Raw genomic sequence first — 21,197 nt, 5'->3', positions numbered from 1 at the left:
TCAATGTGGTCCCCCGCCACATGGCACCGCCACATCCCTGACCCATGAGAAACGGCACACGCCTGCGTGCCTTGCATTGTGGTTAGCTACGCGCATCCCCGATTCTGCCCCGTGATGGGCCGGTCCCTAAGCATCCAGCACCCCACGGTGGAAACCGTGTCCCGTTACCATAGTTCCAACAAAACTCAGTGCCCCGCACACCGCAAAGAAGGCTCGGAATATTCAGACACAAGAAGACATGTCCATTCTAAGGAGAAAATGCTTTTAACGAATGCTTAGAGATGTAGAAAAATGCTTTGTACCTTCCTCCTCACCCTATTACACAAAAACTCACTTTTTCCCACTCTGTCTGGGGCCTCTGTGTACAGCCGAACTGGCCCTTCGCCTTCATCGTGTCATGCACTTGATGTCTTGGAGTTTTAGTTTCTTTAACTGAGAAACGTGGCTAATACAGCCTTTAGGAAAACCTGTAAGGATTCGATGAGTTAATGCAAGTTGCAGTGCCTGGCACAGGGCGTGGCCCGGAGCACACGTTACTAGTAAGTGCGTGGCTATTATTATTACCACGTAAGGCTCGTGGAATATGTAGAAACCAGTTTAGAAATGGCTTGTTTCCTTCTACTGTACTTTTGAAAACACTTCTTGGAAAAGAGCAGGCCCGAGGTTGTAGTTTGTGTGCCTCTGCCTAAAGGACTGAGTTTGCTCAGTGGGGTGGGGGAGGGGGGAGGGGGGAGGGGAAGGGTCTTCCTAATACCAATGGTGCAGGCAGTAGGAGCTTTTACAAAGGGGTACTTGGCCCCAGCTGGTGTGGCTCAGTGGATGGAGCATCGGCCTGCAGACTGAAGGGTCCCGGGTTCAATTCCGGTCAAGGGCACATGCCTGGGTTGTGGGCTCGATCCCCAGTAGGGGGCGTGCAGGGGGCACAGCCGAACCATGATTCTCTCTCATCATTGATGTTTTCGTCTCTCTCTCCCTCTCCCTTCCTCTCTGAAATCAATAAAAATATACCTATTTTTAAAAAGGGATACTTGTGTAGCCACCAAGGTAAATGATTGATTCTGGAAGAGATTGCCAGTGAATGTTAACATCTCCGGTGGAAAGAAATTCTGAGAGAGAAGACTGTGCAGTTGGATGGTGGCTGTGTGAGCGGGCACAGAACGTAGAGAACAGAGCGGATGGCCATGACTCGGCTCTGACCTCGGCGAGTGGTGGGTTGGGACAGGACGAGATGCGCATCGGGCGCGCCGGGTACGTGTTAGCCGATGGTGAGAACCGGCTGTGTCCCAAGGGGAGGCTCTTGATGGACTGATTTAGGAAAGCGCTGCCCAGTGAGAACGGTTACCGGTGAGGCATGTGGCACTTCTTCCTCCTCTCGGGGCACGTGGATGGTGAAGTCTTAGCCTCAGACACAGGGAAGTTTGCCGCTGCACGGAAGCCGGCAGCAGGCGTCTGAGGAACCGAGTGTGTGGGTGTCTCTGTGTTTGAGGGGAGAGAGGAGCCATTCACAGCTTCCTTTTCATTTCAGAAGCCAGAGTTGTTTTCATGACTCCTGTCCTCAGGCTCAGACGTTCTCATATAACAAAAGGAAGTTCAGGATGGAAAGAGCCCGTCACCACAGGAGCGTGTCTGCGGCAGGAACAGTGTCGTCTACCTGTCCATCTCCCATTGTGCCACGTCTACCTGTCCATCTCCCATCGTGCCACGTCTACCTGTCAATCAGCATCGTGCCACGTCTACCTGTCAATCAGCATCGTGCCGTGTCTACCTGTCAATCAGCATCGTGCCAAGTCTACCTGTCCATCTCTCATCGTGCCACGTCTACCTGTCCATCTCCCGTCGTGCCAAGTCTACTTTGTGTCTGGAATGAGGAAGAGGTGGTGGCAGGGCTGCCGGAGGAGCCTGGAATCGCAAACACATTGGGAAGCCAAGGGCTTTGTCCCAAAGTGGTCCTGGTTCCTACTCTCTGGCTAATGAGAAAGGGATCGTCTGGCCCTGAGATTTCCCCTGCTCCTCCCAGAGCCACCGAACCCTGCTTTTGGGTCTTCAGGGCAGGACTGCCCAAGGGTTCCAGGTGGCTAAGAAGCCCCGGTTCCTCCCCAGCAGGAGGGTGTTCCCTCCCGTCCCCAGGGACCGGGGCTGGCTCCGAGTCTGATGCAGCAGCAGCCGCTGCAGAGGTGCCTGGGGCAGGTCCAGCCCACCCTCGGGAGACCTTGGCCTCTGGCCGCTGCTGCTTCCCGCCTGGAGGCCCTGAGTGTGGGACACTCCCCCCGGGACTGGCTCCCACGCTGGGAGGAGCCCTGGCCAATATCCACTGGCAGCCCCGTGGGGAGCCACCGTGACGCCCCAGCTGTCACCCCCTGGATGACGCCGGTGAAGGCTGGTCCGCAGAGAACCGCGGAGTCGCCAGACAAACCATTGCCGGGACCCGCTGTGTTGGCGTGGTTTGCTCTGCAGCAGCCGCGAACGGATACTGGGAAAGAGCTCGAAAGAAGGGAGGCCTCGCCCGCTCCCCAACGTGGACTAACAAAGCCGGGGCCGCCACTGGCCGAGGCAGCACCATTTAGACCAGGGGACCGCCTCCTCCCCGTCAGTGGGTTTGGGTTCTGGCCTCTGTTTTTAGGCCTCTTTTTAAAAACATTTATTTTTATTGATTTCAGAGAGGAAGGGAGAGAGAGAGAGAGACACATCAGTGATGAGAAAGAACCATTGATCAGCTGCCTCCTGCGCGCCCCGCACTGGGTTATGGGGATCGAGCCCACAACCTGCCCGGGAATCGATCCCTGACCTCCTGGTTCATAGGTCGACGCTCAACCACTGAGCCACGCCGGCCGGGCGAGGCCTCTTTCTGATGCTCAACACAGAACGTTTAGAAAAGGAAAAAGTCATTTTAATATGGCTTCACCCCACCAGGTGTGTTTCACACAGACCTTCTTTCTTAAACAGAGTTTATTGTATTTAATACATTATAAAATTTGAAAAACCGTAGGAAAGCAGCAGACTCAAACCGGTGCGACTCTAACAAGTAATAACTCTGGCCCCTTTGCGAAACGGATCGGCTGAAAAACCAAGTAACGCCCCCTCCGCGCGGCGGACCAGCAGGGCGACTTCTGCATAAGCTGCACGCGGGTCTCGAGGCGGACACCCCCGAGCGCACGTGCTCCCCGCTTTCCTGAGCCCCGCCCGGCCCGCCCTCGGCACCTCCAGCTGCAAAGGAATGGAGGCAAGGTGTGTTGTGGTTAAAAAAAAAAGAAAAAAGAAGAAGGAGGACAAAGAGAGAGGAAGGAAGAGCCGGTGATGGCGGTGGCGGGCAGCTGTGAGAGGCGCCCGGCCATGGCTTGTTCCCCGTCAGACCCGGGGGCCCAGGACCCCGCGGCCATCACAGCACCAACCGCAGCTCCCACTCCTTGTTTTGCGTTTCCTACCTTCTGACATATATATATATATTTATATATTTTTCACGCCTTGAGGGCATCACCTATTCCAATTGTTCCCATGTGAGTACAGGTGTGGTCTCTACTGGATATAAATGTGTCTCTGAGTCACCGTTCCGTCCGGGACGTGGGTGGCTGTCCCAGCGGCACCCGCGGCCCCGCTCCTGGGGCGCGAGCTGTCGGGTATGTGGGTTGTTTCTTTTCTGCATAAGAAACGGGTCCGCTCAGTCCAGAGGCTCCTGCTTTATCCGGATGACGGAGGGCCCGCGGGGCGTCCGCCGCAGCTCCCGCCGCAGCACGTACTCGCTGAACTGGGACGAGTCCACGCCGCCGCCGCAGGAGCCCACCACCTCGAAGCCGCGCTGCTGCAGCCGCTCCAGGACCTGCGGGCGGGCGAGACGCGTTAGCGGGGCAGGTTCTCGGCCACCAAGGACTGTGCCCCCGGCCCCCCGTGCGCGGTCATGTGCAGCCTGGCCAAGCCCCCCAGCCCCGACGTCTCAGATGTCCCTTTAGCACTAGTGTCCCACCTGCCAAGCTCAGGTCATCATCACAACCTCCTGGCGGAATGGGTGGGGGGAGCCCATGGTATAGACGAGAAAACTGAGGCTCGCCTGGCCGGTTTGGCTCGGTGGATAGAGCGTCGGCCTGTGGACTGAAGGGTCCCAGGTTTGATTCTGGTCAAGGGCACAGGCCCGGGTTGTGGGCTCTATCCCCAGTGGGGGGTGGGCGGGCAGGAGGCAGCCGATCAATGATTCTCTCTCATCATTGATGTATCTATTTCTCTTTCCCTCTTCCTTCCTCTCTGAAATCAATAAAAATACATTTAAAAAACAACAAAAAACTGACGCTCTCGGTAAGTGATGGGATTGGGTTTCTGGACCACAGTCCCCGCGCACACACAGCACACCAGGCACGCAGGGACCGGAGGGCGGGACTCTCCCAAGTCCACGTCCAGGTGCTGTGGGGGCAGGTGACAGAGGCGAAGGACAGCCCCCTCTCGGGCAGTGGTTCTCAGCCTTCCTGACGCCGCGACCCTTTAATACAGTTCCGCATGTTGTGGTGACCCCCAATTTCATTGTTACAAATTGAACATAATTAAAGCACAGTGATTAGTCACAAAAACAATATGTAATTATGTATGTGTTTTCCGATGGTCTTAGGCGACCCCTGTGAAAGGGTCGTCTGACCGCCAAAGGGGTCGCGACCCACAGGTTGAGAACCGCTGCTCTAAGGGGAGTCCCCAGAGGCAGGGTGGCCTGTCGGCAGGAAATCCTGCTTGCTGCCCCCCCCCCCCCCCCCCCCACCGGCCATCACAGGGGAGAATGACAAGCGTGGAGGAAGCTCTGAGCCGGGAAGACTGAGTCCTGCTGGCTTCTGTCTTTCGGATCCTCACAGCGGCTCAGCTGCTAATCAAAGGGAACCCACGCTTCCTCCAGGCCCGGGTTGTGAGCTCCATCCCCAGTGGGGGGCGCACAGGAGGCAGCCGATCCTGATTCTCTCTCATCCTCGATGTCCCTCCCTCCCTCCCCCTTCCTCTCTGAAATCAATAGAAATACATTTAAAAAGGGTGACTAGTGGGCACCTCTCGTCAGGAGGCGGGGGTGGGGGGGGGGTGGGGGGGGGGGTGGGGGTGGGGGAGGGGGTGGGGGTGGGGGGGGTGGGGGGGGGAAGGGGTGGGGGTGGGGGTGGGCGCACAGTCTTCGAGCTTTGGGAGACGTTTGTGGGGTCCACACTGAACAAAGCCGTGGGCCCATCCGACTAAAACGAGGGAAACCCCCAAATCCTCACACCATGGGCTTCACGTCTTTTTGAGGCGACGGACACGGAGTCAAGACCCAGGGGCGCCTGCTTCTCATCGGAAACGGGGCTGCTTGCCTCCCAGGGCTGCTCGGAGGCAACGCGGCCAGGACCTGGGCCAGGGCGGCGCCTGCTCGTTGGCAGGGCACCGGCCACACCCACAGCCTCGGAGGCGCGGGCACCTCATGTGGTGTGACCCCGACTCCTGACTTCCACCCTCCCCCCCAGGCCTCTCCTCCAGGAAATGGCCCTTTCCTTCATCTAGTTCCTCCACCAAAACGCGGGTCACCTTTGGCTTCCGCCTCACAGCCACCAGCCTCATCGGAGACGCTGGGCTCCACCTGCGAGATACTCAGCACGGACCCCCCGCCGGGCCAGGCCGCCCTTCCTCCCCGCCCGGTGAGCGCCCGATGGGGCCCCTGTGCTGCTCCCACCTCCGGGGGCTTCCCAGGGACTCCGCCCGCAGAGGAGCCCAAACCCAGACACCAGGCCCAGAATCCCGGCGTGCCTACCCTGTGTCTGTCCCGGCCCCGCGGCCTCAGGTCTCAGCCCTTCCCGCCGCCTCCCGCTGCGAGCCACACTGGCTTCCCCATGCCCCCAGCCTCCAAGCTCAGGCACCGGGAGCTGCGGGATATCCCAGACCCTCCTCTCTCCATTTGTGCCCCGACCCCCACTCCATTCCCGTGACGTAAGTCCCACGAGAAAGGAGCTGTTGTCTGCTTTCCCTGCTCTATCTCCAGGGTCACCTGGCACATGGCCGATGTCCAGGAAATGCCTGTGGGATGGCGGAGTGAGCGCCGTGGAGGGGGAATGGGCTGCCCACCCACCAGCACACGGCTCCCCGCTCCTGGGGGAGGCCCGGGGGAGGCCCCGCGTGCAGGCAGGTGAGTGCTGGCGCTAAGGTGGCACTGCCCCCCCCCCCCCCCCCCCCCGGGACCCACGTACCTGCACGGAGTTGAGGTGGCAGTAGCCGTTCAGCGGGAACCGGATGACGTGCGTGGAGTCGTGGTTCCAGCCCGCGTTGACCGAGTTGCACATCACGTCGCCGATCTCGGGGAACACCTCCTCGATCAGGGACTTGTCCCCGCTGAGCGTGATCCTCTCGCCGAGGTCGGGGGCCACCCGCACCACGAGGCACTCGCAGGGCCTGCAGAAGCGGCCCGCCTCCCTGTCCTGCTTCCACCTGTCCATCTCCAGCAGCATGGGCTGCAGCTGGAAGTACTTGGCCTCTTCGTACAACAAGGTGTAGTCCTGGGGGAGACAACACACGCATGTCACACGCAGAGCACACGCCAGGGACCGGAAACGGCCCCTCGCAGGAGCCGAGCTTTCCGCCTGCTGCTTCGATAATGGAATCTGGGGGAACGTGTCACCCCTCGCGCATCTGCACTCGCACGTCCGTCCATCCGTCCGTCCGTCAGTGACTAGAAAGGAGCCGAGTGTCAGGGACCGGGGGCCCTCGTCTAAGGCTTCATACGAATGCAGGCCTATGGGCCCCACACCCCAGGGACTTGGGGACCCTTTGTGTTCCCATTTTACAGATGAGAAAACTGGGGTGCAAACAGTGGGATTCACTCAAGACTTTCTCTCTTGGTAGAGACGCGTTTTTGAGAATTTAGTCCGACGCTGGTGGGAACCCTCTCTCACCCGCTGGGAGACAGCTGTGCTCCTGGCATCCGGTGGCCTCAGCGCTCTCTGCAGAGGAGCCAGGGGCCAGGCGGTGGTGCCAGGGGGTGGGCGCCTGGGGGCGCGCTGCTCTCACCCACACCTGGGTGCTGATCGGTGATGGGGGGAGGCTGACTCACTGCCCTCGGCCAGGACGGTGCTGCCCTCACCACGGGAGAGGCAGACATGGGCCTGGTCGCAGGACAGGGGGCCTCTGCAGGCCTGGCTGTGGCTGCTTTCTCTCCTGCCCCAAACCACCTGCTGACTTAGAACAGAAACCCAGCCAGCAGGTGTGAACACACACACCAGCCACGGGAGGAGAGCCAGGCCGGAGGGAGGCCGAGGCAGGGACAGTGTTGTCAACAGGTCAACACTGTGTCTGCCCGTAGCCAGGCCACCAGCTGGGTGTGAGGTCAGCCAGCACTTGTCCGGACACGTCGGCCAGGGCAGGATCACAGACACAGGCAGGTCTGCCCTGGCCCCCAGGCTGGGCTGGCGGGTGCCTGTGCCCGCAGGGGGGCACTGTGCGGGGCCTCTGCCTTCCGCCTGGACAGAGGGGTTGGGGGTGGGGGGGCGAGGATGGCCGCTGCCCCGGGAGAGCTGTGTGACTAGGCACTCGGCTTCCTCTTGCCGGGGGAGCCGTGTCCAGAGGAAACACGTGGAAAGAGGAGAAAGTGCTGAGGCCTCCGGCCGGGTCATCGCTGTCTGTTGAGAAACCTGGGCCTGCGGAAGGCGCTCCTGCCACACTCAGCACAGAACCGGCGGCTTTCAAGCTCTCTCCTCGCAGCTCCGTGACGGGGCCTTGGCTCCCCAGGAGCCGCCCACACCTGCCATCTCCACCCTCGTCCTCACCCGCTCTGCGCAGCCCCCTGGCCCCGGCTGACCATGTCCACCCCTGTCCTCACCCGCTCAGCCTCCGGGCCCCCACTGACCATGTCCACCCCCGTCCTCACCCGCTCAGCCTCCCGGCCCCCACTGACCATGTCCACCCCTGTCCTCACCCGCTCAGCCTCCCGGCCCCCACTGACCATGTCCACCCCTGTCCTCACCCGCTCAGCCTCCCCGCCCCCGGCTGACCATGTCCACCCCCGTCCTCACCCGCGCAGCCTCCCGGCCCCGGAGATGCTGTTCAGCTCGGGGACTTGAGAACCAGGCTGAGGTGTGGCCACGCTCAGAGAGACGGGGTGCACTGAGGCCCCCGGCACAGCCTGAGGGTGGGAAGGGGAGCCCGCACTCCTCCTGGGGCCCCCACAGCTGGCCTTGCTGTCCCTGAAGGACCCCGCTGGGAGATGGGACCCCGCGACTTTCCTGCTATGGGGAGGGGGGCTGCCAAGGAGGCTGGGAACCGCACAAGCAGGGAAGCGAGGCCGCTGGCTGCCTGCTGTCGTCCGGGACTTCACCACATGCTCAGCACCAGGAAGACGTGGGCCCGTGAACGCGTGCGTCTCCCTCGAGCCCGGGGGGCCCCGTCTCGGAGGTGCTCAGGTCCGCCTCCGGGACCAGTCCTGACCTCGGGGAACCCCTTCCAACCTCGCTGGGTGGCCCCCATTCGGCCCCGGACGGCGCTCCCAGGGACGGGGCTCCTACCCGACCAGGCACAGCACCGGCGGAGCCCTGCGGGTGGCGTTTTCGTTAAAATGACCCGGGTGTCCCTGTGGCTCCGACGTATTTGTTCTCACTCTTCCCTCTGGGTTCAGGATCTTAACCTTGGACCTGTTCCCCCTTCACCCTCTGACGACAGCTACGTCTCCCATGTTCAGGTGGAAATGCCATCTTCCCGGCCCCTCCCGTTTGCCGTGACGCGGAAGCTCTCCCGCATCTGGCGTGCACTCGGCCTCGCCAACACCCTTCCCACATGCAAACCAGCGCTGCCGTGGTCACACCCCCGAGGGGGCCAGCGAGGGCCCTGTGCACCCTGCGCGGCCGGCACTCTCCCCACGACGACGCAGCCCGTGTGAGTCCCCGTGGCCGCTGCAGCCACGGCCACAAACTCATCACCTCGCAGGCCTAGAAGCCACGAGTCCCAAACGGGCCACTGCCCGGCCGGCGTGGGTCAGGGGTTGAGCGTGGACCTAGGAACCAGGAGGTCCCGGTTCGACTCCCGGTCAGGGCACAGGCCCGGGTTGTGGGCTCCATCCCCAGTGGGGGGAGTGCAGGAGGCAGCTGATCAGTGATTCTCTCTCATCATTGATGTTTCTCTCTCTCCCTCTCCCTCTCCCTCTCCCTTCTTCTCTGAAATCAATAAAAATATATTTAAAGTAAAAAAAAAAAAAAAAGACAAAATAAAATGGGTCATGAGGCTGCGTCTGTCCTGGAAGCTGTGGGGGAATCCATGTCCTCTCTGGCTCCAGCTCCAGGGGCTGCTGCACAGGCCGGTGGCCCTGCCTCCCTCCGCCTCCGCCTCTGTTGTCGCTTCTCTTCCCTGCTCTACCCTGCGCCTCCTCCTCCCTCACACAACCTTCTGAGGACACGGGGTCGACCTGGGTTATCCGGGGCCATCTCCCATCTCAAGGTCCTGAATCACAGCTGCGAAGGCCCTCTCGCCACGCATGCTGACACGGTCACACCTCCAGGAACAAGGACACGGCCGGCCCCGGAGGCCACCCTCCCGCCGCCCACACAGCCCTGGCGTCACGCGGAGCTCACGGTGACAGCGACGCCTTTTCCATGAGAGCTGGCACGGAGCCAAGTCTTCCTCCGTCAGCACTGGCAGAACTAAATCCTCCGTCACGTATCCCCTTTATTTTAAAAACGGATTTTGAATTTCAGGGGCCAGGCAACCTCCTCTCTCTCAGCTGCCTGCGCGGGTCCTGAACTCTCTCCGGAGGGAGCACTGGGAGGATGGGGCTCCCCCAGCGTCCGTGCCTCCCTCTCAGCCCGGGGCCGGGCAGGGGAGCTGGGTGCCTGGTCCTGAGGGATCCCTGCCGGAAGCGCTGAGAGGTCAGGGCCATGCACGGGGCTGGCTCAGGCGGGCGCTCGGGAGATGAAGCCTGGGTTCCGGCTGCTCCGCAGTGACACACCTGCCGTGCTCAGCGCCTGCAGCCGTGACCATGACCGCGGCCCCTGCAGGGCCCGGGAAGTGCCGTGAGCTTGGGCGGGACTCCAGAGCCGGAGGCGGGAGGCGGTGTCCACATGGCCCCTCGGGCCTCCTGGACCGTCAGGCTCTGCCTCCCGAGTAAGGCAGTGAAGCTGCGTCCGCACCGTGCCCAGGGGTCTGTGTCCACCACATGTCCTGATCTATGATCTACCGCTTTCTAGCAAACCCAGAGGCAGCGAAGCGACAGGACGCGGGGCCCCAAGTCCCCTGCGCTGACCGAGTCTTCTCCACCCCCTTCTCCTCAGGGGTCACAGCAGGGACACAGGATTGCTCCATTATTTCTTTTTAAATATGTTTTTAAAAAAATATATATTTTTTGATATTTTACAGAGAGGAAGGGAGAGGGATAGAGAGTTAGAAACATCGATGAGAGAGAAACATCGAGCAGCTGCCTCCTGCACACTCCCCACTGGGTATGTGCCCACAACCCAGGTACATGCCCTTGACCGGAATCGAACCTGGGACCCCTGAGTCCGCAGGCCGATGCTCTATCCATTGAGCCAAACCAGTTAGGGCTACATTTTTTTCAAATGTCTTGATGCCAATTGTCTCAGTGCCAATCACTGAATTCCTTTCTTTTCCCACTTTTACAGCGGGTCACATTCTTATAAACACCCTGTCTCTGGCCCCTGCTCTCCATTAAGGTAACTGTAAGGTTCAGGCCTGTCGATCACTCTTTAAGGGCGACAGCTCTCTGGTATGTCTGAGACTGGTAGAACGCACCCCACTGCCCATGACCACCGCCACTACTGCCGCTCACAGTAACTCATGTAGCTAGTCTTTACCCAACGATATGTTTTTATTGATTTTTAGAGAGAAAGGGGGAGAGGGGGAGGGAGGGAGGGAGGGAGAGAGAAAGAGAGAGAGAGGAAACATTGATGTGAGAGAAAAAATATCCATCGGTTGCCTCCTGAACGCACCCCAACTGGGGATGGAACCACAACCTTTTGATGTACAGGACGATGCTCCAACTAACGGAGCCACCTGGCCAGGGCCAGTTAGCTATTCTTTTTTTTCTTTAATTCTTTGTTGTTGAAAGTATTCCATATGTCTCCTTTCCCCCACTGCCCTCACCCTCGCCCTCGCCCTCGCCCTCGCCGCTCTGTGTCCATTGGTTTGCTCATCTGCATGCATCCAAGTCCTTTGGTTGCTCTCTTACCCCCTTATTTAGCTTTTCTTAAGCATTTTTTTTTCTTTTACACAAGACTTTATAAGTGGATCCAATTTCTTTTTAAAAATATCTGTGACTAAACGGGGCTGCGTTGAGCATGCGGAGGAATGTGGGGGCCTGGCCACCCTCCCAGCATCGAGGCTCCCCACCCAGGGGCGCGGCTGCCCCTTCGCTCCCCCAGCTCCTCCTCTGCACCTGTGGGCAGAGGTTTGTCGCTCGCTCAGTCAGGCTTGGCGTGTCTTATTGGGTTTACTCCTGGGTGTTACAGTTTGGTTGTTAATGTGAGGGGTATGTTTTTCCATTCTATCTTACGGTTGGCTTTTGCTATTCTATAGGAAAGCTATTGATTGCAATATATTGATCCTGATTTTAGATGGCTTAATGAGTTCTTTATTAGTTCTAGTTGTATTTAGTTGATTCTTTTTAAAAAATATATTTTTTATTGTTGATAGTATTACAGATATCTCCCATTTTCCCCCCCTCCCCGCCTCCTCTCAGCCCCTCCCCCACCCCCAGGTCTTCACTACCCTATTGCCCGTGCCCATGGGCTATGCATGTAAGTAGATACGTTCTTTGGTTTGTCCCTTCTCGCCCGCCACCACAAGTACAGACAGTCCTCGGGTTACGTCGGACTCGACGTACGTCGTTTCGCGATTACATCGCCATCTCCCATTTATTTATTTATATAAAAAAAGTCCCGTCATTTCGACGAATGCACATATGTGCTGTATGTTTTTTATTATCCATTTACCACAAGTAAAGGTCAGGAATTGTTATCTTTCTTTTAAGTTGTTTTTACTGTTTCACTCCATCACTGCTGTGCATGTGCTCCCTGTGAGTGACGTAGGTGCTTATGTAGGTGGGTTCCGACTGACGGCGAAAATCGTGTTACGTAGCCGTAGGAACGGGTCTCCCAGGTCACCCGAGGACCTACTGTACTTAGTTGTGTCCTTAGAACCTTCCATTTAGAGAAAGATGAATGCTGCCTCTGATTACACTGCTGTCTATTCCCTTCCAGTGAACACTTCCCGCCTGCTCTTCTGAGCTAGTCCCACTGCCTGTGGCTGACAGCATAACCTGGGACTCACTGTAACACTAGGTCCTAACCTTACAGCGAGCGATTCTGAAATTCTGCTGCCAACGACACTGTCTCCTTTAAGTTTCTGGGAGACAAAGTCTTTATTACGCCAAGGAGCTTTCTGTTCTTCTGCCTCATTACGACGTCAGCATAAGGTATGGGTTAGCCGACGTACTGCCAACGGGTTCAGTGAGCTGGAACGGAGCTCTCTGTGTCAAGAGCGGCCCCCTCTTGGCCACGTAAATCCTAACACCCTAACGGCACGTGCTCTGTTTAACGAGGAACGTACGATGAGGTCAGAGGCTCCGAGGCCATTCGAGCTTGTATATATGTAAACACATAGCATGAGCGAGACCTGGGGAGGGGGGGTACATGAGAAGAAACCACGCATGTGTGCTACTGGTAATTAACACGAATCCCTCACCTTGAAATCATCAGGAAGGAGGAGTTTTGATGTTCGTAGAAAATTCAAGATATATCTGAACATCTGTCCGTCTCTGTCAATGAAATAGTGCTGTTTGAGACTGTCCAGCACAATGGGCTCTGTCCCATCAAAGAGTCTTCCGATTCTGTGGTAGGAGAGAGGGAACACGAAGACAGTTAGCATCAGCTGCTCGGCCCGGACACTGCGTCATGGCCCAGGCGGACAAGGACCCCTGGCGTGGCTAGGGCTCTGTGCGGAGGCCTGTCCCTGCTGGACAAACGTCGCAGGACAGGCTTTCACACGAGTCTCAGGCTCTGCAAGTCGGTTCTGTCATTCCCGGGCTTTTCCCTGTAAAGACGATGTTCCTGGCGTGGTGGCTATGGCTGTGCTGTCCCTGTGACGAACACCGAGCCTGTCCTCCTGGGGTCCTTAAACAACCTTCTCTGCTACTTAAAAATGCTAGTGTTGCTCGGCCGGCGTGGCTCAGTGGTTGAGTGTTGACCTATGAACCAGGAGGTCAGGGTTTGATTCCCGGTCAGGGCACAGGCCCAGGTTGTGGGCTTGATCCCCACTAGGGGGTGTGCAGGAGGCAATCAATGATTCTCTCTCATCATTGATGTTTCTACCTCTCTTTCACTCTCCCTTCCTCTCTGAAATCTCTCTCTATAAAAGCCTAAGCGACCGTCTGACCAGCAGCTATGACGCACACTGACCACCAGGGGGCAGATGCTCAAGGCAGGAGCTGCCGAGCTGCCGTCACTTGGCAGCTGTGGTTCTCGGGTGACGCACCTGGAACCAGAGAGGAGGGAGCCCGACTCCAGGGTGCGTCACCCGAGAACGGCCCTCTCGCAATCCGGGACCCCGTGGGGGATGTTGGAGAGCCGGTTTCAGCCTGATCCTCACAGGCCAGGCCGAGGGACCCACCAGTGCACAAATCTGTGCACCGGGCCTCTAGTCATTAATAAAAACATATTTTTAAAAAAATGCTAGTGTTCCAAACGGTCTTATAAATAAAATCTGTCTTCTGAACTTCCCCCACCCATGAATCTCACACTTTCCCAAAATAAAGCACTGCCTCCCTGCTAACATCTCCATTTAATTATAAAAAAGAATAACTGAACATAGCACTCCGCTAGGAGAGTGTTTTCCATTAACAACATGGAGTCTAATTTCTTAGGTCTCAGCAAAAATCATCTGTCACAGCCAGGCATCATATAAACAATACAGAGTTGACCACCCAAAAAATATGACCCAAAAATACATCAGACCACCCCAAAAATATGACCTAGTTCTCGAACATCAGAGGCTCTGGGTAGTTTTTAAAGACAGGAACCCATACCCTGTTTTTCCCACGTGCAGAGTAAACGTTCGAACAGTGTGCCACAGTTACAGCGTTCTGCGTTCATTACCCTTAACCCTGTAAGGGAGGCGGAACCTGGAGACTCCTGTATATTTAGAGAACAGAAGGTGGTCATGTCCACACTGTGAGCCAGCGAGGACCTGGCCGATGACCAACAAGTGCCTCTGTCAACATGCAGGTTACACACCAGAAACACGGCTACAAAAGGGGCGAGTGGGCAGGCAAATGGCTCCTTTTTTTTTTTTTTTTTTTTTAATGAAAAGCTTGTATGAAGCTCAGATCTTTAATTCTGAATATCATTTTACTGCTTTGAAGATGATTTTCAAATCCCCCGTTTTCGCATCCTGTGCCGAAAGGGGGCCGCTGTGAGGGTTAAGCCAACAGCTCCACCCTCTTCACATGCAACCAGGCCTGGGAATGTCTGTTTCAGTAAAAATCTCCTGAGATCATCAGAACACGCAGGTGCTCCTTGAAAGCAGGAAACGCAAAGGAGAAAGCGACACATCATGGTCGGGTCACGTTTCTAAAACTTCTTCTTCTCAGCTAATGAGTTTCTCCCGCCTTTCCATGACCTGAGGGCGAGTCACAGGGTGCGGACTGCAACCATCCTAGGATCCTGCCGTGCGCTCTCACTGGCCATTCATTCCTCACGACCACGTCCATCCACCAGGAGGCCCCGCGACCCACAGGCAGGGACACGCAGACACCCAGCCACTGATTTATAGTTCCCAGGATGGGAAGAATGGAACTGGGCTGCCTGTTATTAAAACATCGACACGTCACTGGGAATAACATAAATTCAGACTTGACAGGGGCGAGAAGGAAGCTGAATTTATTAAGTGCTTTCCAGATACCTCGCTCCGGCCTCAGCACTTTGGAGAGGTCACAGCCCATTATCCTCCTCTTAAAGGTGAAGAAACAGGCTCCAAACGATGAGTGACTCGCCCAACGATGAGCCGATGGGGGACGAGCGCTCGGTCTGTTTGATCTGCAAGGGCCGCCCGACACGACTGGCATGAAGAGGGTCACCGCCGCCCATTGAGAGCTTTGGGTCTCGTGTGTTCATGTCTCGCTTATATCAGTTCAGCAAGAGCTTTACCCTGGACCCGTGGGTGCATAAGGCTTATTTTTGTGGCCTGAAAAAAATTAGCACCGATGATGGCAAATCACTTCGTGAAGAGATTTAAAAAGTATTTTGCCCTGGCTGGTGTGGCTCAGTGGATAGAGCGTCGGCCTGTGGACTGAAGGGTCCCAGGTTCGATTCCGGCCAAGGGCATGTGCCTTGGTTGCGGGCACATCCCCAGTGGGGAGTGTGCAGGAGGTGGCTGATCGATGTTTCTCTCTCATCGATGTTTCTAACTCTTTATCCCTCTCCCTTCCTCTCTGTAAAAAATCAATACAATATATTTTAAAAAATAAAAATAGTATTTTATTCCTAAATAAACCTTACGCTTTTTATACTTACACGCTCATTCCCAAATCTAGGCTTGGCCGCACACTGGCACACAGTGAGTGGCTCTTAAATCCCCCCACAGGGAAAGGAAAGGGGTGACCGAGTGGGGAGTGAACGCGGCTCGGCCAGTTACTCGCTGGGCTCTGGGTGAAATAAATTCTCTGTCTCCATTTCTGTTATCAAATTGCCTGTTTTTTTTTTTATCAAATCACACTAACTTTTCTTGATAAAAATATCAACTAGAGCAGTGGTTGGCAAACTGCGGCTCAGCAAACCGTGGCTCGAGAGCCACATGCGGCTCTTTGGCCCCTTGAGTGTGGCTCTTCCACAAAAGACTGGCTTCTGCGCATGGGCCACGAAGTTTCAATTGCACTGTACGTGCGCGCCCGCATGTGGTATTTTGTGGAAGAGCCACATTCAAGGGGCCAAAGAGCCGCATGTGCCTCAAGAGCCGTGGTTTGCCGACCACAGAACTAGAGTCATGGCATGCTCAAAAGAGTACAGCTATAGCCAGATCGGTGTGGCTCAGGGGTTGAACGTTGACCTATGAACCAGAAGGTCATGGCTCCATTCTAGATTGGGGCACATGCCCGGGTTGTGGGCATGATCCCCAGTGGGGGGCGTGAAAGAGGCAGCCCATCAATGATTCTCTCTCATCATTGATGTTACTGTCTCTCTCTCCCTCTCTGGAATCCATAAAAATATACTTTAAAAAATACACGAACAGATAACGAAATATATTTCTTGCTTTTAAATATTAACATAGTTATTGACTACTCTTTTTTAAAAAATACATTTTATTGATTTTTACAGCGACGAAGAGAGAGTTAGAAACATCAATGAGAGAGAAACATCGATCAGCTGCCTCCTGTACACCCCCCACTGGGGATGCGCCCGCAACCAAGGTACATGCCCTTGACCGGAATCGAACCTGGGACCCTTCAGTCCGCAGGCCGACGCTCTATCCACTGAGCCAAACCGGTTAGGGCAGTTATTGACTACTCTTGTTTATGGAGCAAATAATCCAGAACCAGATCTCGAGGAAATTAAGCTCTTTGGGTGGAAATGAAGTTGGCTCCCAGGATGGCGCCCTGCTGTGTATTAAAGAACGGCTCTTAATTAAATGAAATGAGAGAGGGCATCGGGGGCCTGTTCACCCGGCTCGGTGTGAGTCGGTCACTAGGCATTTAGTGGTTTGGTGTGTTCATTCACGCATAGACCTGGCTTCTCTCCTTGACTGTGGCTCAGTTCCTTGAGTTTCCCTTTCCTGTTTATTGTGTGGTTGTTCGGTTATCGATTCATTCTTTGTGCCGACGCTCACTGAGCCTGGCCGGGCATGAACTCCGGGGGCGCCGTGGCGGATAAGCCACCCTCCTCGCTGTCATGGCAGTTATGTCAACGGGGTGGGAACGCAGACCGAGGGCCGTCTGGCGGTGTCCCTGGGTGTGGAGAGAGCCATGGGGGACAGGAAGTGCACCCGCTCCCTCTGCGGGAGGCGGGAAGAAAGAGGAAGCTCACTGGAGGCCTGAAGGACGAGCAGAGGTGGCCAAGTCCTCGCTGTGAAAGAGAAAGAACTCCTACCATTCCCAGCGGCACGGAGGGACCGAGAGCAACATGCGGAGCAAAGCAAGCCCGTCCGAGGAAGACAAGTATCGCAGGGTCACTCAGAGGCGGGAACGAATGAACAGCATAAACTGACGAACAAAAACAGATCCAGACACCGAGGCGTGGACAGGCTGTCGGACCTCAGAGGGAAGGTGGGGGGGGGGGGGGGGAGAGCTCAACCAGTGAACTTGTCCGCACGTGTGCTTCACCCGCAGACACACAACAGGGTGGGGAGGGCCTGGGGGGGGGGGCGGGGCAGGCTGGAGAGGCCGATGGGGGGAAGGGGACACATTAATACCTTCAACAGTGAAGATTAAAAAAAGAAAAGTTGAGAGGAAGCAAGATGGCGGCGATATAGGCAGACGCGTCCCAGGTCTTGTCCCGGAGCAAACGGAGTAAGCAGCTGAAACTAATAACACCCACCCCGAATTGGCAAATTTACTCAGCTGGTGAGACGGCTTGCAGCCTGGAAGGGCAGACCTCCCCTGGAAAGGTTAAAAACCAGGGATCTGGGCAGGAAAGTTTGCCAGACCTGAGCCCAGAGGGTCGGAGGGAGACCGCATGGCAGACAGCCGCGTCTCTTGGGACAGACACAGACCCTGACCAGGGTAAGGAGTTCCGCGGGTTTGCTGGCGCCAGGAGATTTGAGATTTGGATTTTGTGATTGCGGAGAACTGAGACTAAAGGGGGCATCCTGAGGAACTGATCAGACCGTGCAGTGCCCATAAGAGAGGAGCGTTTCCCAGACCATGCAGTGCTGGTAAGAGGAGCGTTTCCCAGACCGGTAAGAGGAGCGTTTCCGCGGCCGGCCGGCGTTTGTCTGTTTCTTTGTTTTCACTGAACCCTGCTCATAGGACAGTTCGGATACAGACACTCACCTGTGCTGAAGAGAGGGTGAAGGTGCAGACGAGGGGAATCTGGGGAGAGGCTGAGGAAAGAGGGGGAGCCGGAGGAGGTGGCAGCGAATTGAGTGCTGAGACCCCCCTGGGCCCAGGACTGGGGCAGCCATTCCTCCAGAGGGTGGAATTCCTCCCCCCAGCCCCCCAGGCAAGGAGCACAGCCACACCCAGATTCCACCCTGTATGAGATAAAGGACTAAAACAAGCTGATTAGTCCCTGGGAGTTACCAGGGTCTGGCCTATAGAGGGATTTTCAGTCCCACCAACAACACAGAGCAGGGTAAGGATTAAAAAAGGATAGAGAAGCTGTATAGCCTCAGAGGCCAACCCAAAAACACTGCCACCCAGAGGTTGAGCCACAAACTGACTCTTAGGGGAATACAAATTAAGGCAGACTGGATCACAAATACGGCCTGCTTTAAAATCAGGACTGTGATTTACAACACGGAGGAACAGTGTAATGCAGGCAACACTCTCCTAAATACCTGGCAGGACCAAGGCGAACCAGGCTGAAGAGTAGAAGAACCGAAAGACCATCACTACTGCAAATTTTTTCTTTTTCTTTTTCTTTTTAATTTTTTCACCTTTTTACTAAGAAACCAATTTTTTTTTCTCTTTTTCTTCTTTTTCCATCACCTGATTTTACCCTTTCAATTACCACATTTTTATTTTTAACCAGTATTATTACTCCTACCATTTTACCATTTTTTAAAGTGCCATTTTATTTTCTCTTTATTTTCTTTTGGGATTAGTGTTCTCCATTCTATTTTCATCGTTCCTTTAGCATTAATTTTCCCTATCTCAATTCCACCTCTTTGCTAAAACCCTCTTCCTTACTTTTCCCCTTTTGGTGTCCTGTTTCTCTTACCCTATTCCTGCTCCAGACTTTCCCAATTCCCTCTTTTTACCCCCTGTCTAATTCCACCCTACTTATATATCCTATTTCCAATCTACTGCTCTAAATCCTTATACACCTATTCTTTATCCTTCTTCACTTTCCAACCATTTTTTTTTCTCTCTTATCTTTCTATTGTTTTCTTGATTGTTGAATATATTGGGCTTTTTTTTTTTTTTTTTTTTTTTTTAATTTGTTTGTTTGTTTTGTTTTGTGTTTTTTCTTCTTTTTTAGGACTGGTTGTGAGGTTGTTTTTCTTTTTCTTTTTCTTTTTCTTTTTTTTTCTGCTGGTTTTTCCCTTCCCTCCCCCACCCCACCCCAGCTATTTTTGTGCTTCTGTTTTCCCTTACCCCTCTGGATATTATTGGTGGTTTGTAGTTTGCATTCATCTCCAGGGATCTGTTGCTGGAATTTGTTGAGATTAGTGGCAGTTCTATTGGAGTTTGCTCCTCATACGGGGAGTCTCTTCCCCACTTCTACTTCATTCTCTTTTTTCGCTCTCTTTTTTTCCCCCCTCTTTTTTCCCAATTCTATTTTTGCACTCCTTTTTTGTTTGTTTTTTTCTTATTTTTCTTTTCTGTTCTCTCTTTTATCTTCTTCTCTTCTTTCTCCCTTATCCCCTAATTCTCTTAATTCGGGTGGTCACCTTTATTTGGAGTTATTAATATTGTGAATATACTTGTGTTCAGTGCCTGGTACGTTGTGCCTTGCTCTGTTGTATTTTGTGCCTTTAAATCAACGCAGCAGATCCAAGCAACAGCAGCCCCCTGATCACCGCAGCCTCCTGATCACCACAGCCTCCTGATCACCACACCCTCTGTCTGTGGAACAGCAACTGTACGTGAAGCCTCCCCCCACCAGCCAGAAGAGCCAACACAGCTGTGAACAACACCCACCAGAGGAGCTGCTGCCAACTGGAAAGCAGCTGCTACCGCAACCGTCTGAGCAGCAACCACAACCCAAGGAGCCCCTGCCACCCAGGGAGCAGCCACTGAACACCTCAACATCTACATATGTCAGCGAGATCAAACATGGGTAGGCAAAGAAACCCCCAAAGGAAAGAAAAGGAGGACTCGCCAGAAAAGCAGCTAAGTGAGACAGAGATATGCAACATGACGGAAAAAGAATTCAGAATAAGGTTCCTAGAGTACATGCACCACATGTTCAAGAAGCAAGAAGAAACAGATGAAAAACTCAACTACTTATGCAAGAAGCTAGAAGAAACAGATGAAAAAATCAACAACTTAAGTAAGTCCCAAGAAGAAATGAAGAGTGACATAGCTTCAATAAAAAACTCCATTGAAAGTATCAACAGTAGACTGGGAGAAGCGGAGGACCGAATTAGTGAATTAGAAGACAAGGAAGCAAAACACACTCAAACTGTACGGCAAATGGAGAAAAAAATTAAAAGACAGGAGGAGAGCCTAAGGGAGCTTTGGGACAACATGAAACGAAACAACATACGAATAATAGGGGTGCCAGAACAACAGAAAGATGAACATGGATTAGAAAACCTATTCGAAGAAATAATATCAGAAAACTTCCCTGAGGTGGGGAAGAAAAAAGTCACACAAGCCCAGAGAGTCCCAAACAAGGTGAACCCGAAAAGACCCACACCAAGACACATCATAATTACCATGGCAAATGTTCAGGATAAAGAGAGAATCTTACAGGCTGCAAGAGAGAGACGGAAAGTAACATACAAGGGATCTCCCATTAGATTATCAAATGATTTCTCAACAGAAACACATCAGGCCAGAAAAGAATGGACGGAAATCTACAAAGTGATGCAAAGCAAAGGACTGAATCCAAGAATACTCTATCCAGCAAGGCTATCATTCAAAATTGAAGGGGAAATAAGAAGCTTCACAGACAAAAAAGGGCTAAGGGAGTTTATCACCACCAAGCCAGCCATGCAAGAAATGCTAAAGGGACTGGTGTAAAAAGAAGAAATATCAAGCTCAGAAAGAAAACAGCCACACACACACACACAAAAAGAAATGGCTACAAACAAATACCTTTCAATAATAACTTTAAATGTAAATGGACTAAATGCTCCAACCAAAAGACATCGAGTGGCTGAATGGATAAAAAAACATGACCCATACATCTGCTGTCTACAAGAGACCCACCTCATTAGAAGGGACTCACACAGACTGAAAGTGAAGGGATGGAAAAATATCTTTCACGCAAATGGAAAGGAAAAGAAAGCTGGGGTAGCAATACTTATATCTGACAAAGTACATCTCAAAGTGAAGGCCATAACCAGAGATAAGGAAGGCCACTTCATAATACTAAAGGGATCAATACAACAAGAAGATA

The 21,197-nt window shown here is 54.2% G+C and overlaps 2 protein-coding genes across 6 annotated transcripts in view; one reads left to right on the top strand and one right to left on the bottom strand.

Annotated features, from left to right (window-relative positions):
- Positions 1 to 21,197, top strand: part of TAF4B (TATA-box binding protein associated factor 4b) — a 98,203-nt gene that overhangs the window by 66,896 nt on the left and 10,110 nt on the right. Inside the window, exon 17 of one of the 3 annotated variants that reach the window (XR_011472215.1) lies at positions 1,526 to 2,084. The exons of 1 other annotated variant lie outside the window; for it this stretch is intronic. The gene's annotated coding sequence lies outside the window, so the exon portion shown is untranslated. Of the gene's footprint in view, positions 1 to 1,525; positions 2,085 to 21,197 lie in introns of those variants that run through there. One more of the 3 variants, XR_011472218.1, reaches the window with a different exon arrangement.
- The window catches only part of KCTD1 (potassium channel tetramerization domain containing 1), a 148,234-nt gene continuing 129,902 nt past the window's right edge, over positions 2,866 to 21,197 (bottom strand). For all 3 annotated transcript variants that reach the window (XM_070421250.1, XM_070421251.1, XM_070421249.1), the window contains exons 3-5: positions 12,664 to 12,808; positions 6,174 to 6,479; positions 2,866 to 3,814 (exon numbers count right to left, since the gene is read on the bottom strand). In XM_070421250.1, the coding sequence (XP_070277351.1) occupies positions 3,656 to 3,814; positions 6,174 to 6,479; positions 12,664 to 12,808 (610 nt within the window). In that variant the 3' untranslated portion in view covers positions 2,866 to 3,655. The remainder of the gene's footprint in view (positions 3,815 to 6,173; positions 6,480 to 12,663; positions 12,809 to 21,197) is intronic.

Source organism: Myotis yumanensis, unplaced genomic scaffold (genome assembly GCF_028538775.1).
Source record: "Myotis yumanensis isolate MYYU_CA2020_CCGP unplaced genomic scaffold, mMyoYum1.0.hap1 SCAF_7, whole genome shotgun sequence".
In the NCBI taxonomy this organism is placed as follows: Eukaryota; Metazoa; Chordata; class Mammalia; order Chiroptera; family Vespertilionidae; genus Myotis; species Myotis yumanensis.
Note: the sequence above shows the minus strand (reverse complement) of the source record. Positions and strands in the feature narration are given on the sequence as shown.